Source organism: Dendropsophus ebraccatus, chromosome 10, assembly GCF_027789765.1.
Source record: "Dendropsophus ebraccatus isolate aDenEbr1 chromosome 10, aDenEbr1.pat, whole genome shotgun sequence".
Taxonomy (NCBI): domain Eukaryota; kingdom Metazoa; phylum Chordata; class Amphibia; order Anura; family Hylidae; genus Dendropsophus; species Dendropsophus ebraccatus.
This window is the reverse complement of record NC_091463.1, coordinates 55,927,578-55,952,403: the sequence shown is the minus strand read 5'-3', so window position 1 is coordinate 55,952,403 and position 24,826 is coordinate 55,927,578. Positions and strand designations below refer to the sequence as shown.

Sequence of the window (24,826 nt, the reverse complement as noted above, 5' to 3'; positions counted from 1 at the left end):
CTTGACACCTCTCTGAATCCCAGAAGTGGACACATGATGTACAGGTGCATTGTGTCCCTAAGGGGTTAAATTATGGCATTCCTGGTCTTGCATGGAAAACCGTATAAGCGCCAAAAAGACAAAGTGCAAGTGAGTGCTGTCCGACTATGGGGAAAAAAAGGACTTTACTGTGAGGTCCTTTTTATTGGACGCTACATTGTTCAATGTATCATGTAGTCTATACACAAAGACAGTATAGTGTTAGTAAATGTACCATCTTCTGTGCTCTTCTTTTGCAAGCCCACTGTTTGTAACATGGAAGATTGGACGGGACAAAAGGCTGCGTGGATGCATAGGAACCTTTTCTGCCATGAACCTGCATTCTGGTCTCAGGGAGTACACACTTACCAGGTAATTCACAATGGTTTGTTGTGCTTCGCAAAGTCTATATGATGTCTATGGCTCAGCCAGTATTCTCACTTGTGTCCCTGTGAAGTGTAGACTTCACTAGAGACAGATACTGAACACATGTGACTTATGTATGCTGTTGTGTGGAATTGGTGGTGGTAGTATCCGGTTACTATGCCATAATTGTGGGGAAACTCTTTTAGGGTGCGTTCACACGTACAGGATCTGCAGCAGATTTGATTTGCTTTAAATCTGCAACTTCAAATCTGCTGCAGATTCTGTACGTGTGAACGCACCCTTAAAGTGTCAGTCGTTAAAATTTTTGTTGGAGAAATCAATAGTACAGGTGATTTTAAGAAACTTTGTAATTGGGTTTATTAGCTGAAAAATAATTTTTTTAGCATGAAAAAGCAGTTTTAAAGCGACTCTGTACCCACAATCTGTCCTACCCAAACCACTTGTACCTTCAGATAGCTGCTTTTAATCCAAGATCTGTCCTGGGGTCCGTTCGGCAGGGGATGCAGTTATTGTCCTAAGAACAACTTTTAATCCGGCAGCGGTGTGTCTAAAGGCCAGGGCTTACATTTGTATATGCATTAGGCTGGCACCACCTTTCCGTCCTTCCTTCCCACCCTCCTCATCATTAGGAATGATCCAGGAACATTTACTGCTGTTTAAGCTTTGCACAGGTGTATTAACGATCCAGCCCATGTTCATTATACACACAGGTGGGGAATAGGAAGCAATCTGCCTGGAGCATTCCTAATGATGAGGAGGGTGTCGAAGAAGGACAGAGAGGGTGTGCCAGCCTAATGCATATACAAATGTAAGCCCCGGCCGTTAGACACAGCACTGCAGGATTAAAAGTTGTTTTTATAACAATAACTGCATCCCCTGCCGAACGGACCCCAGGACAGATCTTAGATTAAAAGCAGCTATCCGAACGTACAAGTGGTTTGGGGGGTCAGATTGTGGGTACAGAGTCACTTTAAGCTCTCTCCCCCCTGTCTTCATTGCTCTCCTATGGAAAGAAAAGGTAGAGGCACCAAAACAGGAAAACAAAGAGTTAATTTACATTCACATCACAGGCTCTCCTCTCTGCAGTCACCACTGACCTTTCTGACCTCTGAATAGCTCCCCCACTGTGTTATCCTTTGTTCTCGGCTCTCTGCTGCCCGCTAATCTCGCTGTTTCCTCCTCCACCCTCCCCTCTCCATAGCTCACACATCCAACTGATGAAAAAACAGTCCAGATTCCCTGATTCTGAGCAGTGGATGACAGAAAGGAGAGGGGGGGGGACCTGGGAAAAGGCTTTTTGAATGCAGATAATGGCATATTAGCCCAATTACAAAGTTTCTTAAAATCGCCTGGACTATTGATTTCTGCAAAAAAAAAAAAATTAACGATAGTGACACTAAATAAAATGCAGGATAAAGATCCTTTTCTGTGGCCCAATATGGGGCTGTACAAGGACGCAAGCGAGCTCCTTCAGAGAGCATGATGGCCAAGAGGTACAAACGATCACTGTATCGTTCCTGCGGCCATTTAAATACATTGCTGTCGGCTGTGCATCCCCTGTTTACACAGAGATGTGCAGCTGATAGTGAAAAACCTTGAAGCCGCACAAACAATGCGATCACCCAATGAGAAGGCGCTTTCCCACTCCTCGGCTGTTTGCTGACACTACTTACACAATCTGATTATTGGCCGAAGGAGCGTTTCTAGCAACACTTCTTGCTGATAATCGGCATTCCCAATTCAACCCTATGGTGTTTGATGGTCCTTAAAATGGTTGGCCACTTTTCATTGTATTGAAATTAGCAGCAACGATACTGCTGAGGCACTTACACTACGCTGCAGCCTGTAAGGCAGGGAGATTTGGATCAAAGTGTTCTGAAGAAAGATGGTGGATCTGATGGCACAGTTACCATTTTTTGGAGCACTTTTTTTTTCTTTTTTTTTTTTTCTAAAGTCTTCTGGATCCAGTGTGTGATGTCTGCTTTGGTTCATTTCCTGAATTCAAATGAGGGAACTGCACCATCAGATCCACCAGTTTTCTTCACAAGCTTTTGATCCATTAGTGGTTAAACGGTACGACCAGGTGAGCGTACATTTGTTATATGTTATTCGTGTTCCTCTCACCCAGATTCATTTGTTCTGCACGTGCAGCACCCACTGTTCTTATTCCTATTTGGCAGAAGGTTTATCCCACAGTTCACTATAGCCCTCACTTTGTTCACATGCCATGATGGAAAGAGCATTGGGAGCATACAATTGTCCAGAATGTAGCATGAACAACTCACTGGGAATAAGATACCTAGCCCAAGTTCTGAAACAACGCTCTGTACCATTATCCTTCTGTGATACTAGGCACTATGCTTTATGGTAGGTAGGAAGTTCTGGCCATTTGCCAAAGGCAGATTTGTTCATTACACTGCCAGGTAGTGAGAGGTGATTCATCCCTCCAGAGAGCACATTTCCACTGTGGATGCATGCCACCGTTCCATCATGGAAACCCATTTCATGAAGTTTCCAATGTACAGTTCTGTCACTTTTCATAGGAAATATTGAATTGTAGCGAGTGGTACAGCATGGGACAAGTGGTTTTACACGCTGTGCTTTAGCACTCTGCAGCCTACTGCTGTCTGTGCTGCTACTCCTATAAAAGATAACTATAGCACAGTCAGAGGTTTTGTTGTACAATGGTTACTGCAGATGGCAGACAGACCACAATTTTTTTTCCTGCCACTTTGAAAGGAAGAGTAGCACAACATCAAATGTATGTAAACTCTGTGCCAATACCTTTAAATACAGCTTTAGTTTTATTATTTAACTTGTTGTCTTGTTGCATACTTAAAGGGAACCAAACAGTATGCCCTGCAGGGATGATTGAGAGGCAGAGACACCATTAGTGTCCTCTCTGCCTGTCAATCATCTCCCCCACTGCATGCTGACAGGCAGAGAGCCGTGACTAGTCACAGGCAGATCCCCGCCGAGATAGCTGGTTGCCGCTCCTCTCGACCTTGCGCGGCATAATAAAACATAGTTTTCCCCTTTGTAAAGCTACTGCTCCAGCTGTGGCTGGTATGCTGGGGGAGCTGCACAATAGATCTATACTGTACTGCTGGGAGCCATATCAGCACAATCATGCTGGTTGGTTCCCTTTTAGGGTGCTTGAGGTTACATACAGATGACCAGCCATTATTCTTTATAAACTTCCTGGTGCTTTAGTAAAAGCAAAGTTGTCCAGGTCCTGTGGAGACCGAGCATTTCTCAGTACTGACATTATGTTTGTATATAAATTTGGCTGGTTTCAACTAAAAAAATGAATTTACTAGATTTTATTTTCTGATTTAACAAGTGGCAAAGTTGGCCAAAAGCACTGCACATAATGTTCAAGTGAGCTCACTTTATGTAGGAGGGTAAGTTTACTGCCATAATGGGAACTTTATCACCGTCTTATTCCAGCAACCAGATATCCCCCTTAAGTGTTATACACTATATATATTTCTCTACAGGATCTCATGTATATCAGTTAGTGTTCCCGTTTAAAGAACATCCCCTTGAAGTTTTATAAATCTCGACACCTAGGTGACAGAAGGTTCTGTGCTCAGCACCACCACCAGAGTACAGAATAGCTTTAAGGAGGATCCACCATGTCTCTCCATTACATGGACGGCCTATTGATATTGAAGAGTACCGTGTAGTGCTTCATCTTCCATGAGATGGTGCTACAGGGAAATGTAACATTTGTGGTCAGACAGATTTTTCTTTCTTGCTAAATGCAGTTGCTAAAAGCAAACAGACCCTATAAGATCACAGTGCAAAGCTTTAATTTACTATGCTGGGTACAGTATATCCAAGTTTGGGAAGGAAATTCATTTAGTTTAATGGGCCTAAGGGAAATCAGAACAGAAAATGTAATAAAGCAGTGGCAGCAGCGAAGCTCAGGCTGTAAGCCTGTAACTTCAGTCTACCAGAGTCCTAGCTCCGTGTAGAAGGGTTTTTCACATTTTTGGTTCACAGTAAATGTCCTATTAGTATTAGTAACAACCTGTCAGCTCTTGTGACATGTCTGGCAAAAGATCCACCTTAAAGTTTTCCTGTCATTATAAAAAAAAACTTTTGGCAGGTCCGGGTCTGTTTGTGAGAACGAGCAAGGAGAGGACTGTGATTAGCGCAGTCTTCTGGCTCACTCACAATTGCTATGGGTCAAAACACTCTGACCCAGACCAATCAAAACTTTTGACATGCCTCTGATATGTCTGAAGTTTTTTATGATGACAGGTAAACTTTAGAGTCTTCCTGTTTTAAAAAAAACTTTTGAGATGTCAGAGACATAATGCAAAGATTGCCTTGCAACACCTCAGTTCACACCATGCAATTTGTTTGCCTTTGTGGCTAAAATACAGGCAAAAACAGGAAAGTACAACAGCAACCTGCATGTGCCAATCTCTGTTCATCTGTCAATCTCTGCTAATCTGTTTAAAACGCCCACAATAGCTGGGTTGCGTGCATGCCAACAGGATCTCCTAGATCCGCAATCATTCATAGGGGCATTTAATAAGCGCTATAAATCATACAGTCAGGGCTACCCAAACACTTGCTAGATTGTTTATACGGCCCTAGCATTAATCAGCCAGCTGACGCACTTACCCGATTACACGGGGAGATATGTGGCTGACAGCAGTGCTGGTCTGCTGGGTGTCACACTTTACTAATGGCAATGTAAAGCTTAGCCTTTTACCAATCCATGTGTCCTTTATGATGAACATTCCCATATTTGAACCCTGGACTCAAGGGCTGTTGCTGTGTCAACCATGCTGGCTATCTATACACTGTGGGGACAACTAACAGCTTATTTTGTGCTAAATGGGCATCCCAGCAGTCAGACCCACTATCAGCTAGAGATTCCCCTACTTTGTGGATAGGTAATAACTTTTGTTTGAATAATGTCATTTATTAAAGTGTATTATAGTGAAGTGTCTTAAAGGGGTTGGCCACTTTATAGTTAAATTGCTCAGTGTACAGTATTAGTGAGTAAGTGTACTCACTGTATATACTGACAGCAGCTCCCTTCTTAGAGCTAATATCAGACTATCCTCCTCCAGGCTGAGCTGCCCTGCTCTGTGGTGTTTTGGTCCTTAAGATTGCTTATATGGAGGAGCATGTGACCAGCGCCCCCCCCCCCCCCCCCCCCCAGTGTCCACCACTGAGCCTGTATATGTCTATGGAGGACACAGGGGACAGGGCATGGTCACATGGTCCTCTATGTCGGCCATTTTATGGACTGAAACAAAACAGAGTAGGGCACCACAGCCTGGAGGAGGGGAGTCTGATTTTAGCTCTGAGGTACACAGGGAGCTGCTGTCAGTATATCCAGTGAGCACACTTACTAATACTTTGTACTGACCTATTTTACTATAAAGTGGCCAACCCCTTTAACATTATGGAGTGTTTAGACTTACTGCTGCTATTGTAGATAAAAATCCAGAACAGCCATGTGTCTTATGATGAGTACAGTTACCTGTTACTGTGTCCTTGTCCTCCGTTTCGTCTTAGCACTTTCAGGTGCCGGATAGAGGCCACATTTGGCTTCTACTTAAAGATTGAGAGTGTTTAGCGTGATGCTTACCCAGTGATTTCTTAATGCATCTGTAATTAAAATGAGTCTGGGTCACGGGAGGAGTGTTCCCTAGAGAGGCACTGTGCGGCTTGTCTGGTCCGCCAGCTTGTTGGGGCATTCCAGGTCAGGCTTCCTGCACAGCAGATGCAGACTGCTCCATACAATGTAGCATCCGGAAACCTGAAATAAACTCGCTGTCTGCACTTGATTGAAGACTTTTACAGATTTCTTTACTACATTGTCACACAATACAGTCTAGCATTCATCTGCATTTGAAACAATTTTAGCACCATAACAAAACCTGTTAATACTTTTTTTTTTGCTACTGTTTTACCGTGATTGCGGGTAAAACAATATAACTATTGTTTCTGTCACACTATTACCATTGCTTGTGAAAGTACCCTGAAATTTGTTCAGGGAACCACCCAATCCAATATGGTTAGTAGTCACTGAAGACAAACCTCCAATATTTCCAGTAATCTCAGAAGCCTCTCCTTTTAGTAGTCAAAGCTCAGCCTCTTAGAATCCTATTAGACGAAGCGATTGCAAAAGAGTGTTTATCGTTAGCCTAAAATCATTCACAATATTATGCTGCTTTTACACGGAACGATTATCGTGCAAATTTGCACAATAACGATCAAATTCGAATGATAATAGTACGTGTAAACGCAGCAAACGATCAAACGACGAGCCAGAAATCGTTCATTTTGATCTATAAACATATTCTTAAATCGTCGTTCGCAAAAAATTCGCAGATCGTTCCGTGTAAACAGTCGTTCACCAATTTTACCTATGTGCGAGATAGGCTTAAGCGATCGTAAAACGACTTTTCCGTTCAATATATCGTTCCACTGATCATTATAAAAAAAATAATCGTTACTTCGAAATTGTTAATCGTACGATCGGGCGAATTATCAGTCTGTGTAAACGCAGCATTACCCAGAGCAGTAGTCCTTAGTAACAATTGTTACAACGATCGGTTACTCCATCTGATCCCAACAAAAGAATGGGATGTGGAATTACACTGAACGATTAGCAAACGAATAACGAATTGGGGTCAGATCTAAATCAACGACACACAAACCATTTTTTGGTCATTGCCTGCAATTACACGCAACAATTATTTAAATTCAAAGGATAGAACGATTTTCCGCACCATAATCATCCCATGTAATAGGGACCTTACAGGTTCCTCCACAGCATCCGGAAATGTTTTTTTGTTTTTTTTTTCTGCTGCTATATGTAGCCTTGTGTTGGTCTATGCTTACAGACCAGTGCAGCATTCATGGTAGGACTGCAGCTGTGTGCTCAGCAATGCATAAGTGGTCTGTGGTCAGCTTTGCAGGGAGACATGGAGCTGAATGCTGCTATTGACAGAATCCAGTGCAATATATTTGGCACTAATGTGGCCACCAATTGTGCAGACTGTGTTGTTCCCATCGCCCGGATGGGATCTGTCAAGCTCTGGTGTGAATGTCTTAAAGTGCCTAGCACTGTACGGTTCACTAAAGGCCCTATTACTTACACACACACATTTATCTGTCAGATCATTGAAGCCAAAGGGTGCTATTCCACGGGCCGAGGAGGGCCCGATCAACGATGTAAACGAGCGGCGATCTGCTAGATCGCCGCTCGTTTACTGGGCCTATTCCACAGCCCGATCGTTGAGCGAGGGCTGCAGGGAGATCGTTACCGATCTCCTTGCAGCAGCAGTAATACATTACCTGTCCAGGTTTCTTCTCCGCGCTGTCTTCATCCCCGGGTCCCGCGCACTCTATCTTCTGAATGGCCGGTCAGCTGACAGGCCACACTCAGCCAATCACAGGCCGCGGCAGTCCCGGCCTGTGTTTGGCTGAGTGCTCCGTCAGCTGACCGGCCATTCAGAAGATAGAGGGCGCGGGACCCGTGGATGAAGACAGTGCGGAGAAGAAGCCTGGACAGGTAATGTATGATGATGCTGTCAAATCGTCGGTCGCCCGCCGCGCACCGCTTTTCAACCGGAACGATGCGCGGTGGGGGGACGATGATTTTAGGTCTGGTCCTAAATGAACGATCAGCCGATGACACGATCATCGGCTGATCGTTCTCTCTATTTCACCAAACAATAATCGGCCGAATCGGGCCAAATGGGGCCGATCCGGCCGATTATCGTTACTGTGCAATAGGGCCCAAAGCCAGGAACAGACTATAAGCAGAGAACAGGTAATAAAGGAAAGACTGAAATTTTTCCCCTTTCCAAATTCCATTCCTGGCTTTGGCTGTGTGTGTGTAAAAGGACCTTTTGGATCCTTTTTTTTTTTTTTTTTTTTTTTTTTTTTTTTTTTTTCTTTTCAATTAAAGCCTGTTTTTTTTTTTTTTGTTCTATTTGGTTTCTATTTTCTGTGCCATGGTGTCCCATGGATGCTGCCTTTTTGCCAAGTCCTCCATATTTTGAAGTACTTTTGCAAACCAGTGGTTGTGTCATGTGCACATTGTGATTGGGTATGGCACATTTTTTTTTTTTCCTTTGCTACTGTATCTATATGAATTAGGCATCCTGCCCTCATATAGAAGCTGGGGACAATAGGGAATAGGTAGTGTTGTGCTAACACAGGTTAGTTGACACTGTGTGTGTTGTTCGTATCTATCCATTGCATATTCATGAGAACTGTGTACTGGGACTCTGGGACAAGGTGCTATATGTGCTAATGTAGTGTTATTTTTACTTTACTATTTACTTTAGCACTTGCTATTGTTTACATAGCACCTTGCACTTTATGAATCATTTTGGGTAACTGACATGGGGGCCCAGCCCATGTATGTTTTTAATGTATGCTTTAAAATCATTTTAATCGTACAATATCGGTCTATAATAAAGTAAGGGTAGGAAAGTGTAGGTGTTAAAAATGGTACTGATAGCCCTATGCTGTCTACAATGTAGTGGTAGTGCAGGCTACTGCAGCTTAGACCCATTAAATTGAACGGTCTCTAGCCTGTGGATAGGCCATCAGTGTTATGAGCCCAGACAACCCCTTCAACATAAAAACTGATGAGACATTCTTTTTAACAAGCTATAGAAGGTTAAGTCCAAGACTTTGGTTACTATTTTGAAGTAAGCAGTGAAACCATTAACCACATGTATAGTAAATACAGCCTGGTGCAGCATCTGGCTATACTAACACTCTTAACGTAATAACATGGTGGTTTAAGTGGAATGAAGAATCTGAAATAGTTTTATTCCAAGACTAAAGACATTAATATTAGGAGAGGTAGGGGCTGAGGGATTTTACACCCAGCTTTGCTTTTTATGTCTAATAGTTTGTGTTCTTTTTTCCTATTTCAATCCTATCTGGGCTGGTTCCTCATACCCGTCCTTTTATGTAGCTGTGTGTAATGCCAAAACATTTGAGGTTAGGGAGAATGTTCCCAGGCTGCGTCTTTGGAGGATGTCTAAGCCCATATTATTCACATGCCCACCAACAACATTAAACGTTTTTCTTTCTTTCTTGCAGTGCCCTTAAAGATAGCCGTTTTCCCCCAATGACGAGGGATGAGCTGCCACGGCTATTCTGCTCAGTGTCTCTGCTTACAAATTTTGAAGATGTATGTGATTACTTGGACTGGGAGGTAAGAGATAAAAGACATTTAGAAGATAATCCACCTCGAAATAACACTTAAAGGGAACCAATCACATAAAAATTGGGCATAAAGGTAAGGAAACGTGCTGGTACATCAGCCAGCACGCTTCCTAACCATCCCGCTTCCTAACCATCCCCCTGTCCCCCCGTCCCATGAACATTCAGCCCGCAAAGTTAGTTTAATCGTCCACGCCGACGTCTTTACTAAGCTGCGCATAGGCAGTGCAGCCTGAGAAGACGCTGCTGTACTACGCTTGCGCGGCGTAGTACAGCAGCGGCTTCACCCACTGTACTGCGCATGCCCATCATGACTACTCGAACAGCCGTCCCGTCCACCGTGACTACTTGTATGGTAATTTGCATAGGGCGCTAGACATGATTAAACTAACTTTGCGGGCTGAATGTTCATGGGACGGGGGGGGACAGGGGGATGGTTAGGAAGCGTGCTGGCTGATGTACCAGCACGTTTCCTTACCTTTATGCCCAATTGTAGTGTGATTGGTTCCCTTTAAGTTGGCCGTGAAATATATTAGTTCTTGGGTGTTACTTGGCCTGTAGTGTCTAAAGAGTGCCCTTCACTATATCCAGTATCCTCATCGTCCCATATTGTCACCATGAGCTCAAATATGAGGACCTGCTAGTGCCCGCGTCCTATGACGGCTGTAGCCACAAAGATGTTCACTGTATAGTAGAACAGAAGCTTTTAATCCCTTCCCTGTATTGGTAGCAATTCCTTGAGTGTTCCCTGCTTGCACACAGTGACTGACTATCCTCGTATACATAAGCAGTGAGTATTTTATATACTACAGGCCAGTGAGTTAATGTCTATAACTCTTATGATTTCCAGGAAAAGCAATAGAAATAACGCGACAGCTTGTATAATTTCTCTGACGTATGCTGTGCTCATGGACTCAAAAAGGATTTGGCTTAATCTCATCTCGTATACATTTCAGAGTGTTCCAGCTGCTTTCCTCTCAGTGGCGGCTGCAGTTTTGTGGAGATCACCAGTTTTGACTTGTTTTTTTTTTTTTTTTTTGTCTAAAACCCTGATTCCAAGGGGTTATCCAGGATTGGAAAAACGTAGCTACGGTACTGTCTTTAAAAAACAGCACCACTCCTGTCTTTTCTCTCTGTGGTATTGCAGCTCAATTCTATTAAAGTGAATGGAGCAGAGTTGTAATACACTACACAACCCACACTGTTTTTGGAAGAAGGCAGCCATTTTTTCCCAAGCATGAATAACCCCTTAACTATTTTAGGTCAAGGCTATTTTAAGTATTCTAGACAGGTCACTATTTAACCATTTTTAGTATGCATTAGTTTAATGGCTAGATCTTTTTTTTTTTTTTTTGGGCCGTCGCTGTGATTTTTGCTTTTTTTCATGACCAATGGCACTTCCTTTATTTTTAAGTTTTTACTTTTTATAAGAAATCTTAGACAAAATGGTAAAATATGCTATAGTACACAGTTAATATTTCTAGTAAACAGTGTTAAAAAAAATGTTCGTATTAGAATAAATACCTATATTAATTAGGTCATGAACTGTGTTGTGATAATGACTGTGCTGCGTCTATGTTCAATACATAGAATTGATTGGAGCAGTGAGCATGTCTAACTGCAAATCTATTAAAACACAGAGGATAACAGGACTCCCATTCTTGTGATCAATTGGAATACAAGGGGTCAGACCCCCACTGATCACTAGCTAATGCTCTATTCTGTGGATAAGGGATGAGTGTCTTTCATGGCCAGATTCACAGTAAAAAGTGAAAAATATAATATTTGTGTTTTTAAAGGGGTTATCCAGCGCTACACAAAATGGCCACTTTCTTCCAGAGACTGCCCCTCTCTTGTCTCCAAGATTTGTAACTAATTTCCATTGAAGTGAATGGAGTTTAATTGCAAACCGCACCTGAACTGGAGACAGGTCATGCTGTCTCTGGAAGAAAGTGGCCATGTTTTTGTAGCACTGGATAACCCGTTTAAAGCTGAAGTTTAGAAGCGTGAAACAGTTACTGTTCTTTCATTGTTTGGCATAGACAGTCTTCAGGGGCCCCTCAGCGGATCTTAACATTTGACAGTCCTGTGCATCATACTAATAGTTTAAATGGCAAATTTACAAAAATGTCCCATATCGCACACATAACATAAGGCTAAATTCACACTGACTGATCCGATGTGGATCCCTGCCCTGTAAAGTCTATGGGCAGACATACTCGCAGCGGGATGGACATCCCGCTGCAAGTATGTCGGGAGACCGCCCGCCGGAGCTCATACATTACCTGCCATCCGGTTTGCTTCAGGGTTCCCGGGTGCATGTCCCGCTCAGCCAATCAATGTGCTGCCCGACGTGTATTTAGCCTAAAGGTAACATTCTGATCACTGTATAATACCCTATTGGCTCCTGTCGGCAGTCTACATGGTCTGTGCTGTTTTCCACTAATGCTGATTACATGTGACCAGATTGGCATCAGTGTCAGGATCCCCCAATGTCCTCTCCTGAACCTTGATTCCCCAAAAGAACCCCCCCATCCCCGCTCTCTGGCAGCAAGGATCCCATAGTCAGGTGTTACACGGGGAGTAATCATAGGTAGTCTGCCTGTCTAAATACTTGTGTTTACAGGGAGACTGCTGTTGGCTCTGTAACTTTTATCATGTGCGTATTGTCAGCTTTAGACTCCTCATTGGTGCTGTAGATGTCAGGCAACTCAGTACTGTTATATGTGTGAAATGCTAATACCACGAATTGTAAGTTGCAGTAGACATCTGTGTTGGCGACGTGTCTTTGTACAAATGTCGGCCTATTACAGAGCTGCTGTGCATTACTATCACTCATTCCTGCCTCTGTTACTTCTGCAGTACTTTGACAGTAACATTGTTGGGCCTCAGGTTTAACATACACACTCCCTTTTTTCTTTGCAGCACTAACTTCTAATGGACACGCACAGGAATAAAGGGGCCAAAATACATTGACCTTCCACGCAGCACTAGAATTATTATTGTATTATCTCTCCTGAAATATACTAACCAAACTACCGGTTTCTTTCAGGTGGGTGTACATGGCATTAGAATAGAATTCATCAATGAAAAAGGATCCAAAAGAACCGCCACGTACTTACCGGAGGTTGCAAAGGAGCAAGGTCATTGATGCACTTTATTTCATAACAATTGGTTAAAGAGTATAAAAAAAAAATACATACAAACCAAAATACAAAATGTGACCTTGCACTGATGTCAGATGGTGGATCAGATTTTAATTGTAAGGCTTTTATCTTATACTAAATCTAATTTGCTGTTACATATGTATGTGTTTTATATACTAACACTATTCCTCTATAGGTCAGGAAGGTTTAGTAAGCAATTGCAGGTGGATTGTCCTTTCTTAAAGAGGTTCTCCAATCCGAAATCTGCTAACTCAGTGTTTGATTTTAAGTACATTTATAACACTACTTTGTATGCTGCAGTCTTGTTTAGACTATATTTTGTCTAGGATTAGGAAAGGGGGTTCTGCTTTATTCCAGAAACTGCATGTTTTTTGTCTTTTTGGTATTGCAGCCTATCCCTGTTCTTGTAAAGAGGCAGAGTTGCATAGCCAGAAACAGGCCATGATTATAGTGGGGCTGTTTATGAAAGAAAGCAGATGCTTATTTCTGTTACTGGAGGCTCCAGTACATGAAAGTGACTCTCTACAAGTTTGCAGCTACTGCAAGGATATGGTCCACAGGATAGCTCACTATTCATTGATCATTGGGGAGCCTACACCCGACATCAAGCTGATCAGCTGTTTGGTGACCGCACTATACAGTAAACCCAGTTTCTCTGTCCACCTTGTAGTGGTGGTGACCTGTAACTATAGCTCTTTTCCTGTTCACTTGAATGAGACCTGAGCTGCATTTACACATCACTACAGCGGTGAATGGTGACAATGCTGGCTTGTGTGCCAACCTAGCACTACACTCAGCTAGGAGAGTGAAACCTCTGTTTAGAGCAGAGCTTCTCAAACTATTTCTACTGGATCCTCATCAACAGACCAAGGCAATGCCTGGGCCTCACCAGACTGACCAAGAGGGTGCCTGGCCTCACTATCTGTGGTGAAAGTCCATTTAAAAGCTGAAAATACTGCTAGGGCTACCTTTCACCTGTCTACCAAGATCTATATACTAATATAGCAAGTAAAAAATACATTAATAATGTTGCTAAAATGGAGATTTTGGAGGATTGTGCAGATCATAGTGACTTTTGTAAAAAACTGGCTTCCCAGCTGGCCCTCACCAACAACTAGGGGGCGTCTCACTGGTGAGGCCCGCCTCACAGTTTGAGAAGCACTGGTTTAGAGGATTGCAGGGGGGCACGAGTTTGGATAGGTAATACATCTTTAGTAGAGATGCTCAAGTCACGCTCATCTCTATGCTGTAGTTGCTGGAATACCCCCTTCAAGTGGCTCCCAAGTTACCATGAAGCCGAACAGTAGAACAGAGCCTTGAGTGACAGGGCAGTCTCTGGCTGCTTCTCCTTGCCCTGCTGCACTTGATCAGTTCTCTTCCTATACACAAAGAGCTGGTCAGGGAGAAGCTAGAGGGTACTGCCCCTGTGACTCGGAGCCCTATTTCTCGGCAGGTTTAGATTGATAGTAAATCATAATTCATTGTAATAAGAGAGCTTGTCTCTGTTTCGTGCTACCCATGGTTTAAACAACATGAAATGCTTGACAGGTTCCTTCTAAATGCCCATAAGTTCTGTTATGTGTACTTATGTCTGTCATTTGCATTCTGTTGTTCAAAATGTCTGGATGGAAAACCGCTTTAATCCAGCACCTCTTAAAGTGCAGAACAATAGGAATTACCTTTCCAATTTTTAAACAATTTCTTAGACCACCCCATGAGTGTAAGACCCACCCATTCTAAAAAGATTTATTGCCATATTTATAGTGATCTTGCTGACAGGCCACTCACAATCACAGGCCATGGCAGTCTCAGCTACATTGGCAAGGGCTAATGATTCGGGCCAGTTAATAGGTTCAGTAAATGAGCGCCCATCTAGCAGATTGCGCTTGTTTACTAATATCATTGGGCCATGGTCGGCCTGTGTAATAGGACTCTTACTGTGTCCTCATAGTGAGGCAATAAATGGCTTTGGGCATGGATCTTTAATAGAGATGAGCGAACTGGGTTCGGGTTCGAGTCGATCCGAACCCAAATGTTCGGTATTTGATTAGCTGGGGCTGCTGAACTTGGATAAAGCTCTAAGGTTGTCTGGAAAACATGGATACAGCCAATGACTATATCCATGTTTTCCACGTAGCCTTAGGGCTTTATCCAACTTCAGCAGCCACCGCTAATCAAATGCCGAAAGTTCGGGTTTGGATCCACTCGAGCATGCTCCAGGTTCGCTCATCTCTAATCTTTAATACTTCATGTTACTGAACTGAGGTACAGGGAATAATGCGGATCATTCATTAATCAAATAGTCTGAGATTAGGGGACAAAAGTTACTTTCAGGAACAGCACCTCTTCTCCTTGGGCTGCGCCTGCTCTTGCACCAGTTCATATGATTAGAATTGGGCTGCAAAAACTTAGCGCAAGATGCACTGTTACTGAAAAGAAGCAAAACATTGTAATCGCAGACATTCCCTTTAAGGGGCCATTCACACATCCACAATATGCGGTCGGTGCACACTGTGTACTGTGGACCAGACCTCAAACTCTTCCCATCATTCACAAAGCTTATTAAATTTGCGCTACTGTACTGACATACTGGCACTGTATGTTACTATAATAACTGGCTGTGACTGTGCTGGCAGCAGTGTAATGGATACATGCTAGGACCCATGTGCCTAGAGATTGATTTGAAAAGTAACAACAATTGCCTATCCATCGTAAAGTTGTTATCCAGCACCACTTGTGTCCTCAGTTTGTTTGGTATTGCAGCTCTGGTCTGGTAAAATCAATGGAGAGGAGTTTGTTGTAATATCACATACAACCCGAGGACAGTAGTGGCAATGTTTTTTGGGGAAAAAAGCAGCTATATATTTCCAATCCTGGGTAACTCCTTTAAATATGGTATATCTAAAATAGCTTGGATAGCAATGCAATCTGGTAAAGGAAATGGTCACAGCTTTGTGTAGCCATTAGAAACCTGTCATCAGCAGTGACCATCAGTTCTTACCACAGACACACAGCTGGGTTACCTCTGAGGAAGTGCAGAGTGGTTGTCCCCCAGGTTGGCTGAAACTGTTTGGTCATGTATTACATGGTCAACAATATAATTTGGCCATGTAACAATTTACATTATACAGCCACCTCTATGACTGCTTTCTGCTGCCCAACCACCCAGTAATTCTTGAGAAGGGTTCAGATAAGAGGTGGGACACTTGCCTCTGTCACACATTTACGACATACATGGAAACCCCTTTTGAGCTTCTGGATTGCAAAACACAGATAGGAAAATGTGGTTGAATCTTCTAGGATTTATTTGTCAGCGCAATGAGTTACTTCTGTTTTTTTAAACAGAAGAGCTGCACCTTTTGGTTGTTTGCTGATAAAATAATATAGGGACATACGTTGTAGCTGTGTAATGGGATCCTGTTCTTATGACAATGTTGCTGTTTTTATTTGTCTGCTCACATAGCACCTTGCAAAAACCCAGTGCATCAATAATCCCTTCTCTCTTCACATTACATCTATAGTTCTGTACAGAGTAGATTAGCCCAGTGTAGTGCAAGCCTGTTCAGTCTAGTGCACTTCCACCAGCAATATAGCATAATAGTAAGGAGTATGGGTTGAACTGTGCTGTGATTAGCTACAGAAGTATGGGAAGTAGTAACTGTGTACTACGGGAAAACTGTTCAGCTTTGGCCCGGCCCCTGAAATTGAGTGAATGAGTGGGGGGTGCAGTGGGAGCACTAAAATCACCATGCCGCCTCTTTGAAGGGTTAAAATGATTTTCCTGTTTGGTAAAATACATGTTCAATAAACCCCCCTCCTAGAGACTAACAATCTGCTCCTGTACTTGTAATTACTTTATCATTCTCCTTTCCCGAGTTCTGAGTCTGTTGCCTTCTGCTCAAGACACAGAAAACTGTGTGTGAGCTGTTCTCTCTGGGGTGACGCTCATGTGAACAGCGTCGCTGGCAGTCTGTCCACTCTGATGCTGAGAAGGTTAATTACAGTGAGATTGCATGCAACTTGACCTCATAGGGATCATAGTGCAGAGCCTGCCTTCCAGGGACGCTGTTTACCTGAGCATTCCAGAAGGGGAAGAGGGAGTTTAGAACGGGGACAGAGAACAGCTCAGACAGTTTTCTGTGTCTTGAGCAGAAGGCAGCAGACACAGAACTCTGGGAAGGAGACTGATAAGATAATATGTATGGAACAGATTGTTAGCCTCTAGGAGGGGGGGTATTGAACATGTATTTTACTTGGGTGGAATCCCCTTTAATATAACAAAAACCATAGCAGTTTTTAAAAATCTATAGCTCCATTCAGTACACAGCTATAACAGTGTTAAGGTTTCATTGTATAAAAGCTTTAGGTAAACGGTATGTATTTATGCTAACAGATAAAGTTCTCATAAAATATGATTTTCCAGCAGTTGTAGAGACAATTTATGGAAGAAGAGCTTTCAAATAGCTGTAATGATGTATATCTTACTGTTCTAATACTTAGGCCTTCCTAAACACATTGAGGAATAATGAAAACCGCAAATATGTACGGCTTTCCCACTGCAACCAATCAGAGCTCAGCTTTCATATCAGTGCTGTGATTGGCTGCTGTTCCCCTGCTGAAAGAGGGTTATAGAAAATAGTGATGCTTACTCTGCTGAGCAACATATCCCTTGCACCTATTATATGGCTTTTTACTTTTCTGCATATATTGGGACAGCCCAAAACCTAAAATGTTGCTTTTCTGTGTGGCCCATACATTCTTACAATTCACTCACGTTATTAGTGGGCCCCAATATGTATAATTCTATATGTGAATTAGCGGTAATATTGGCAGCCATGCACTAAGGCATCCATAGAAGTGTGTGTTTCTGATAGCAGCTGATCAGTCCACAAATCCCTGTAGTTCTGTTAGTAAAATCTGGCAGCTATAGACAACAGACAGGATCGCACATGGCCTATTGTTTCCCTTTGGGTATTGTTGGGTACAAGCCATAGATAAGACATGCTTGCTTTTTCCTTAGACATGTGAGGCTTACGAATACTTTCTACTTTTTTAGGTTGGGACCATATACAAACCATTGATTCCTTATTGAGGAAAGGTGGATACAAAGCTGCAATCAGTAATGACTTCAGGAAAACTATTAAACTGACCAGGTATGGCGAGGACTGAAGCGGCATGAGCCTCCAAATTGTGACACACAAACATTACAAAAATCTGAATGAAATATGACAACCAACTACATTCATTAAAGGGATTTTCTCCTGTAGACAATCCCACTTCATTTTTCATAAAGAAGTATTTACAGAGGGCTTTTGCCGTCTGCAGTGGTATGATACAGACAATACAGCATTTGGAAGGTTTGTAATATAAAATGTGCTATATTATTGCAGCCATAGTAGGAATATAGGCTAATGACACTTATCCCACTTATACTGACCATCTGCAGGGCTGCCATACAATGACCTGTGTGCCATGCATATTGCTTCTACAGTGATACTCATGCTGCTGTATTGTCCCTACACTCCTAAAAGAACCCACATTCATCATTTATATCTAATAGCATGGCTCTATTACGCTAAGTAGCATTGTGCCTATAGATGTTACGTACTTGGCTGTCGTTGAAAGTTTGACTGGTATAGAGATAGTAAAGCTCTTTTAGCATAGAGAGATTAACACGGTTAGCTGGGGCCTCTATGCTTTTGACACGTACAGTGTAAGCCTGCATCCACTGCTTGCATTTCACTAGGGCTGTCCTTGTCCTGCCCTGACCTACATTCACAGACTTTATCAGTTGCCAAGCCGTTGGTTAAGTTTCATTGCACCAGGGGATTTTGCTGGCAGATCAGCTTACCGATCTGAATCAGGTTTTCTTTACATTATGTTTACCGCCTCCTCTTTTATACACACACCCTGTAAAGTGATTTTTGGGCGCATTTCTGTCCTTTTAATGAGCTGAAAGCAAGGACTTAGTCACTGAAACATTAAATATCATACAACCTAGGAACTCCTAATCTCTAACATCCACTTAAAGCGACTCTGTACCCACAATCTGCGGCTGGGGGGGGGGGGGTACGGGACAGATTGTGGGTACAGAGTCGCTTTAAAAGCTGACTACTTTGGCTATGCTCACACCTACTTTGGAGTCTCTGTTGGGTGTCTCTGTTGCAAGCTTCACCCAAAATATTGGACAGTATAAAGCAGCATACTGCATTATGTCTGGTCAGATGGCGGAAACCATGAATACCATAAGTGAGCAGTAAAACCCAACATCGTAAAGTATATAATCCTGTGCTGAATATACACTGCAATTACATTATGTATCACTTCCATACATAACCTGTTCTTTTCTGTCTCCTGTGCAGATACCGTAGTGAGAAGATGACAATGAGCTATGCTGAGTACCTTTCCCACCGTCAGCACCACCACTTTCAAAATGGCATCGGGCACCCCCTCCCACCATACAACCATTATTCCTGACACTGAGCCGCATGACCAGTCACTAGACCTTTCAGCAGAACTCTTCCCAGGGGACCCAGCTCCCTCTTGGTCTAGCTATCTCTATTACTGTACAATTTTATGATGATTGTTTCCGTTGTCCTGTTTAGACTTGCTAACTTGGCAACGCTAACCAGGGCAACGGGTGGGAAGACATATTAAGTACCCACAATATATTTTTTTTCCAATTTTTTTTATTAGAATTGTTTTGAGCTACTGAGTTTTTTTGCAGCATATACATATATTTTCTTTTACTTCTTACCTTTTTACAGTTTGTGTTTTGCTAACCTTATATCCCTACTGATCAGGGTTTCTCAATGGATGTGGATGGAAGGACATGTTCAATAATGAAGGATCTGTGATTGGCATAAGGATAGGAGTTCTATGTGTGCTTAGCTAGTTAGTGTCTGGTACATATCAGTATGTTTGTGGTTTCTTTTATCAGTGTAACCCTTTTCAGAGTCTACTTTTGTTGCTTCACAAGTCTCGGGTTTTCTTGGGAAGAATGTTGGGGTTTTTCTTGGCATTTCCATTGATTTTTTTTTTCTATTTGTCCGCCAAATCTCATTTCTTCTATTGAGTGTTTAAGGTCATACATTTATCTGATTGCTCATCTGTCAGATGAAATTGATACTGTTGGCTTTTTCCATTTCCGTGTTTGGCTGTGATCTATATAACTGAGGTGTTTACAGATAAAGGCAGCACAAGACATAGAGGCATATGATGGAAACGCTATACCTGTATTGGTCAAATGTTTTAAACCCTACCTCAGAATCGCCTTGCAGTGTTAGATAACATGCATTTACATGATTAACTGTTTGGTTAACCAAATTGTTTTGTTATTGCTTTAATGCACAATGTTCTACCTATCTGGTGTGAGTTCCATCATCTGTCACATCCCAAGTATGCATTTCTACCTTAAAATCTTTGTAAATGCCAAGGGGGTTCCATGCCACTGAAACCATCGGTCATTGATCAATTGTATTAAAGGCTACTTTCACGGCTTTGAATCAGACCGGCTCAACTATGGTAGCAGAGGGCTGTGTTTAGATGACGGGCGACAAGCAGAAAGTCTGAGTTGTGGTAATGCGACTACCATTGTGATGCAGTCACTTTGGGCTTCCTGCTACTGGTCTTATGAGTGGCTGTCTTGTAAATTTAAGGAAATCGCTTACTTTTAATGTTGGGTGTTGGCTCATTGGCATGGAATGTGCTTTTTATAGAAATCATTTTTTTTTTTTTTTCTTCTTCTACTGCTCAAGTGCCATTAGCCTTATCATAGCTTTACAAACCTTTCAGGCACAGAGTTGGTAGACTGGCATCACAGTGAGCACTGTTGCTGGCAACATCTAATGTGATAAAGTGAAGCATAGCTCAGCCAGCCCTATATAATAGCAGAATTTGCATGCGGGAAGCGTTAGTTTGGGTGAAGAGCATTGTAGTAGAGTGACGCGCACAATAGAAGGCTTCTAGACTTGTTTTTCTGTTATAGTGGCCAGGGGTTTTTGTAGCCAGGGAGGCTTATACCGGGATGGCATTATAAGCCACTCTTGCTGCAAGGTGGTTTGCTCTTCAGCGGTTCCTTCATCCACATCATTTGCTCAAAAATTGGTCATCCTCACTGCTGCTGGGCACAGTAGCAGGGATCAATTCCCCTGTTTGGATGCCTTAAATTCACATGCTGCCAGCACTCACTACAGAAAAGAGATTTTGGTGCCTGAGCAGCTTCCAAAGTTTCAGACCAATACATTGTAGGTTCTTCTGGCTGCAGGAGATACCGGGGATGTAATTTCTTGTTTTTCATCTCTCCGTTCCCCCACATACTCAGGTGCACGGAGTACAGATCTTTATTTTGATATTTTTTTTTCTACCTTTTTGTATCATGTGACGCTGAGGGAAGTCATGGCGTGGTCTCTCCCAAAGAGAGGTTTCTACCAATCTCCCCCTCACCTTAATTTTACACCCACTAAACAAAGTGAGCACAAGTGAAATCATGATTTTTGCTGCAAAAAAATCTGTTCTTTTACCAGTACTGGCACAGCAAAAGCTTATTTTTTTTTTATTTTGTTGGCGCAGGTTGCAACATTCTTTCATGAATGAGCTTTAGAATTTCCTTTATATTTTTAAACTCTATGTATTTAAAGGTGCTAATCATCCTTGCACAAGGTCCCGTGACTGGTCATGCCAACTCCAAGATCATATCAGATTTTTACTAATTCTCGATATATGCAGATGTTCTACAGATGTTTCTTACTTGTGTAATAATGAAATATTGATGAAATGCCAATCCTGCAGGTTTTGATAGTACAAGGTCAGCAATACTTCCCAGCATGGCTTAGGGGAGAACGAAAAACCACAAAAAAGGATTGTTTGTGTGTCCTTTTGTATACAGCTTAGTGCAAAAATGCATTTGTCTCTTAGTAGCTGTTAATTATCTTTAAAAAAAAAAAAAATGTCTAAAGATTGTTATACAACTGGGATGGTGCATACTTTTGCAGTCAAAATTGATTGACTTTTGAAGTCCAAGTCTATTGAAACCCTGTTCAGGTGTGACTGCCCTCTATCCTTGCGTTCACTAACAAGGGGCCTACACAACTGAGATCTATCGGGCTGTTTGACAGGGTCCTGGATGCTCAGTGGTCACATAAGAGCTGTTTTAGATGGTCCATGCCTATGTGTGAAAGTGAGTACCACCCTTACTGATGGGTGTTTGTGTACTGAGGCTTCTCAAGGATTGATCAGGCATATGGCCTTTACCTGCAGTCACATGGGGAGGTGTGCGGGCGATGCCAGGTGGCTCCATTACACAGAGTGATATCGGTTTGTTCAGCCAATAACCGCTCTATGTAATATGGCCCTTACAATTACATGGCACACTGCACGAGTTGATTTTTTTTATTTTTTGGGCCTGCATGGAAGGGAAATCACGATGTAGCCCTCCAGTGTGAGGACTTTGTCCCAGCAGCCCCCTCTATCACAGCATCTTGGCCACTCTTTGTGATTTGCCAGAAAGGCTTCTTGGGGCGATTACAGTCACAACTGAAATTTTTTATAGAATTGGGCTTCAAATCCTTCTCTTGTCAGACCTGACGAGATATTGTTTACAAGGTGGACGGCAATGCAGCATTCGTGATTACCTTAGCCAATAAAATCCGTTCCCCGGACCTGACGTAGCACCTCAATAATGCCCATAACTGACAATTTAGTCCATGTAAACGTGTAGAAGCATACATTGTGTTTTTCATACCAGAGAATCCAGCTATGCAATTATTCACTGCTAAACTTTTTTTTTTAAATATGATTTTATGTATGCCGTTTCATTACCTAACGTTTTAGGTTTTTTTTTTTAAACAAATAAACTCCTCATCCTACAAATGTTTTAAAAGCACACGTTGAACCATTTAGCTGTAATTGTTTAGTTTTGATATTTTAATCTAATCTTGCAGAGAATGTATGCATTTTAATCCCTGGGTTATCCACTGTGACAGACGTTCTCAGACTCATCCGTCATGTCTTGTTACCATTTCATGCTGAGCGGGCCTGTGGCCGCCACCTTTTGTCTTATGCTGCTTGTTTTCTTATGAGATTTCAGTTTCTGATTGCAGAAGGGTTCCTTCTGTTCTGGCCATGCACCATCTTGAATTGGTTATTAATCGTCCTTCAGAACAAAACCAAGCTGCTAAGAAAAGGCTGCTGTGTCGTGCAATGAAAATAAAGACCTCTGCGTTACATGGTGTATCCACAAAATACCCTTCTGTGAAACTCCTTCATAGTTATCAGGAAGGAGCTGACCATGGGCAGCATGAATGTGTAGACCCATGTCCTCCCAACCTGTTGCCCTTCCAGCCGTTGCGACACTACCACTTACATAAGGCTCTGTGCATGACGAGAGTTGTAGTTTTGCAACAGCTGGTAACCCACAGTTTTGGGAGTGCCGATCTGGACTGATGTACCTCTCACTTGTATAACATTTTTCTTAGTGCTCGTCTTCAATTGTGCAGGTTTCTTAAAAATTAACAAATAGTAAATCTGTCTGAGATAGATTTCATCTCTTGTATGTTAGACCAAACCAAAGAAACCTCTGGCCATACTTTAAATGCTGCTCCTTAAAGCCTTTTCGTTCTATCAAACAATCCTGCAGGATTATAATGTGTTCTTTTTTTTATTATTATTTTTTGTACAGTTTCTAACAATTTTTTTTTCTAGTGATGTTTAAGTGAATCAAGTTTATTTGAGGAGACTGGAAAAATGCATCCTCTGTATGAATAAACTGATGACTTTTTTTTTTTTTTTCCCCCTGTTCATTCTTTTGTCTAAGGAGCCCTTCTTGTGTGCCTCTGAGAATTAAAGGGTTCCATGTTACATTCATTCTTAGGACCAGCAAAGATTCTTTCTATAAGATTCTTTTTTTTTTTTTTTTTTTTTTTTTTTTTTTTTTCCTTTTCCTTTTTATATTACTGTTCCGGGAAAAAAAAATCAATAAAAATAGTAAAAAAAAAAATTATATATATAAATATAAACACTTTGCGCTGGACCCAGTAACTAAGCTGGTTGAAAAACGCACTGAGAAAATGAACTTATGTTTAAAACTTTTGTATAAAACATACAATGACTGTTTTTGTATATCAAAGTTGATTCTTTTTTCAGAAATTTTTTGGGATCTAGTTTCTAAGTTTAGTGTTTTTATATGTTACAGAATAAATTGCTTTGTCTATATCACCAGCTTGATGTCAATGCATTGGTGATCACCTTCACAGCTAAAGATCCTCGGAATGCATTGTAGAGCAATGTTTTGTGGGCTTCTTCAGCTACGAAGGACCTATATAAAATGGGCCACGTGGCTGCCTGGCGTAGCTGCGCCCCCATAATTTCTCTACTTATTAACTTGATTACAGATTACAATAATGACATCACAGAGTACATGCCCCTCTCCTTTCCATTATACTAGATCCTTCCCTCCACATATAGTTGCTATTAGTGTGAAACTGTTATAATGGGCATTTTATTATGATAGGTAAGGTTAAAAAAAAGGTAAAAATGGAGAAAAAGGCAAAAAAAAATCTATATATAGAAGGTTATTTGTGGGTCTGTGAGCTATGGCTGTGGAAAGATATTGTAGTAGTTTTAACACTATTGTTACCTTTTAAATTACCCAAATAAAATATGGAAAAAGACCAACAGCTCTGTTCTTGACTTTCATTTTGTGACCTTCGAGTGTTTGAAATATAACAGTAGACACTTTATGGCCTGAATCAGCTATTCAGCGCCCACACAACACTGTGAACATGGACGGAAGCAGTTGGCATCACTGCGTAGTGGAGGCCTTATGTAGGTAAAGGCAGCAGAGCTTCAGTCATTATGAATGGCCACTACACTGGGAACGTCCCTGTTGTGTAGTGTGCGGGTGTCAGCATCCTGTGGCTTATAACCTTTCCGATACCTGGGGAAAACTACTTTAAAGGGTAACAATCACTTCAGGACCACAGTAGGATACACTGAAAACAAATCCTTCACGTGGGTAGTACTCTTATCAGGCA

General features: G+C 41.9%; 1 protein-coding gene across 2 annotated transcripts in view; it reads left to right on the top strand.

Annotated features, from left to right (window-relative positions):
* The window catches only part of AMMECR1 (AMMECR nuclear protein 1), a 52,659-nt gene extending 28,190 nt beyond the window's left edge, over positions 1-24,469 (top strand). The window contains exons 2-6 of one of the 2 annotated variants that reach the window (XM_069942689.1): positions 280-390; positions 9,505-9,619; positions 12,680-12,770; positions 17,851-17,947; positions 19,157-24,469. In XM_069942689.1, coding sequence (XP_069798790.1) covers positions 280-390; positions 9,505-9,619; positions 12,680-12,770; positions 17,851-17,947; positions 19,157-19,271 — 529 coding nt within the window. In that variant the 3' untranslated portion in view covers positions 19,272-24,469. The remainder of the gene's footprint in view (positions 1-279; positions 391-9,504; positions 9,620-12,679; positions 12,771-17,850; positions 17,948-19,156) is intronic. The other variant, XM_069942690.1, reaches the window with a different exon arrangement.
* The last annotated feature ends 357 nt before the right edge of the window (positions 24,470-24,826 follow it).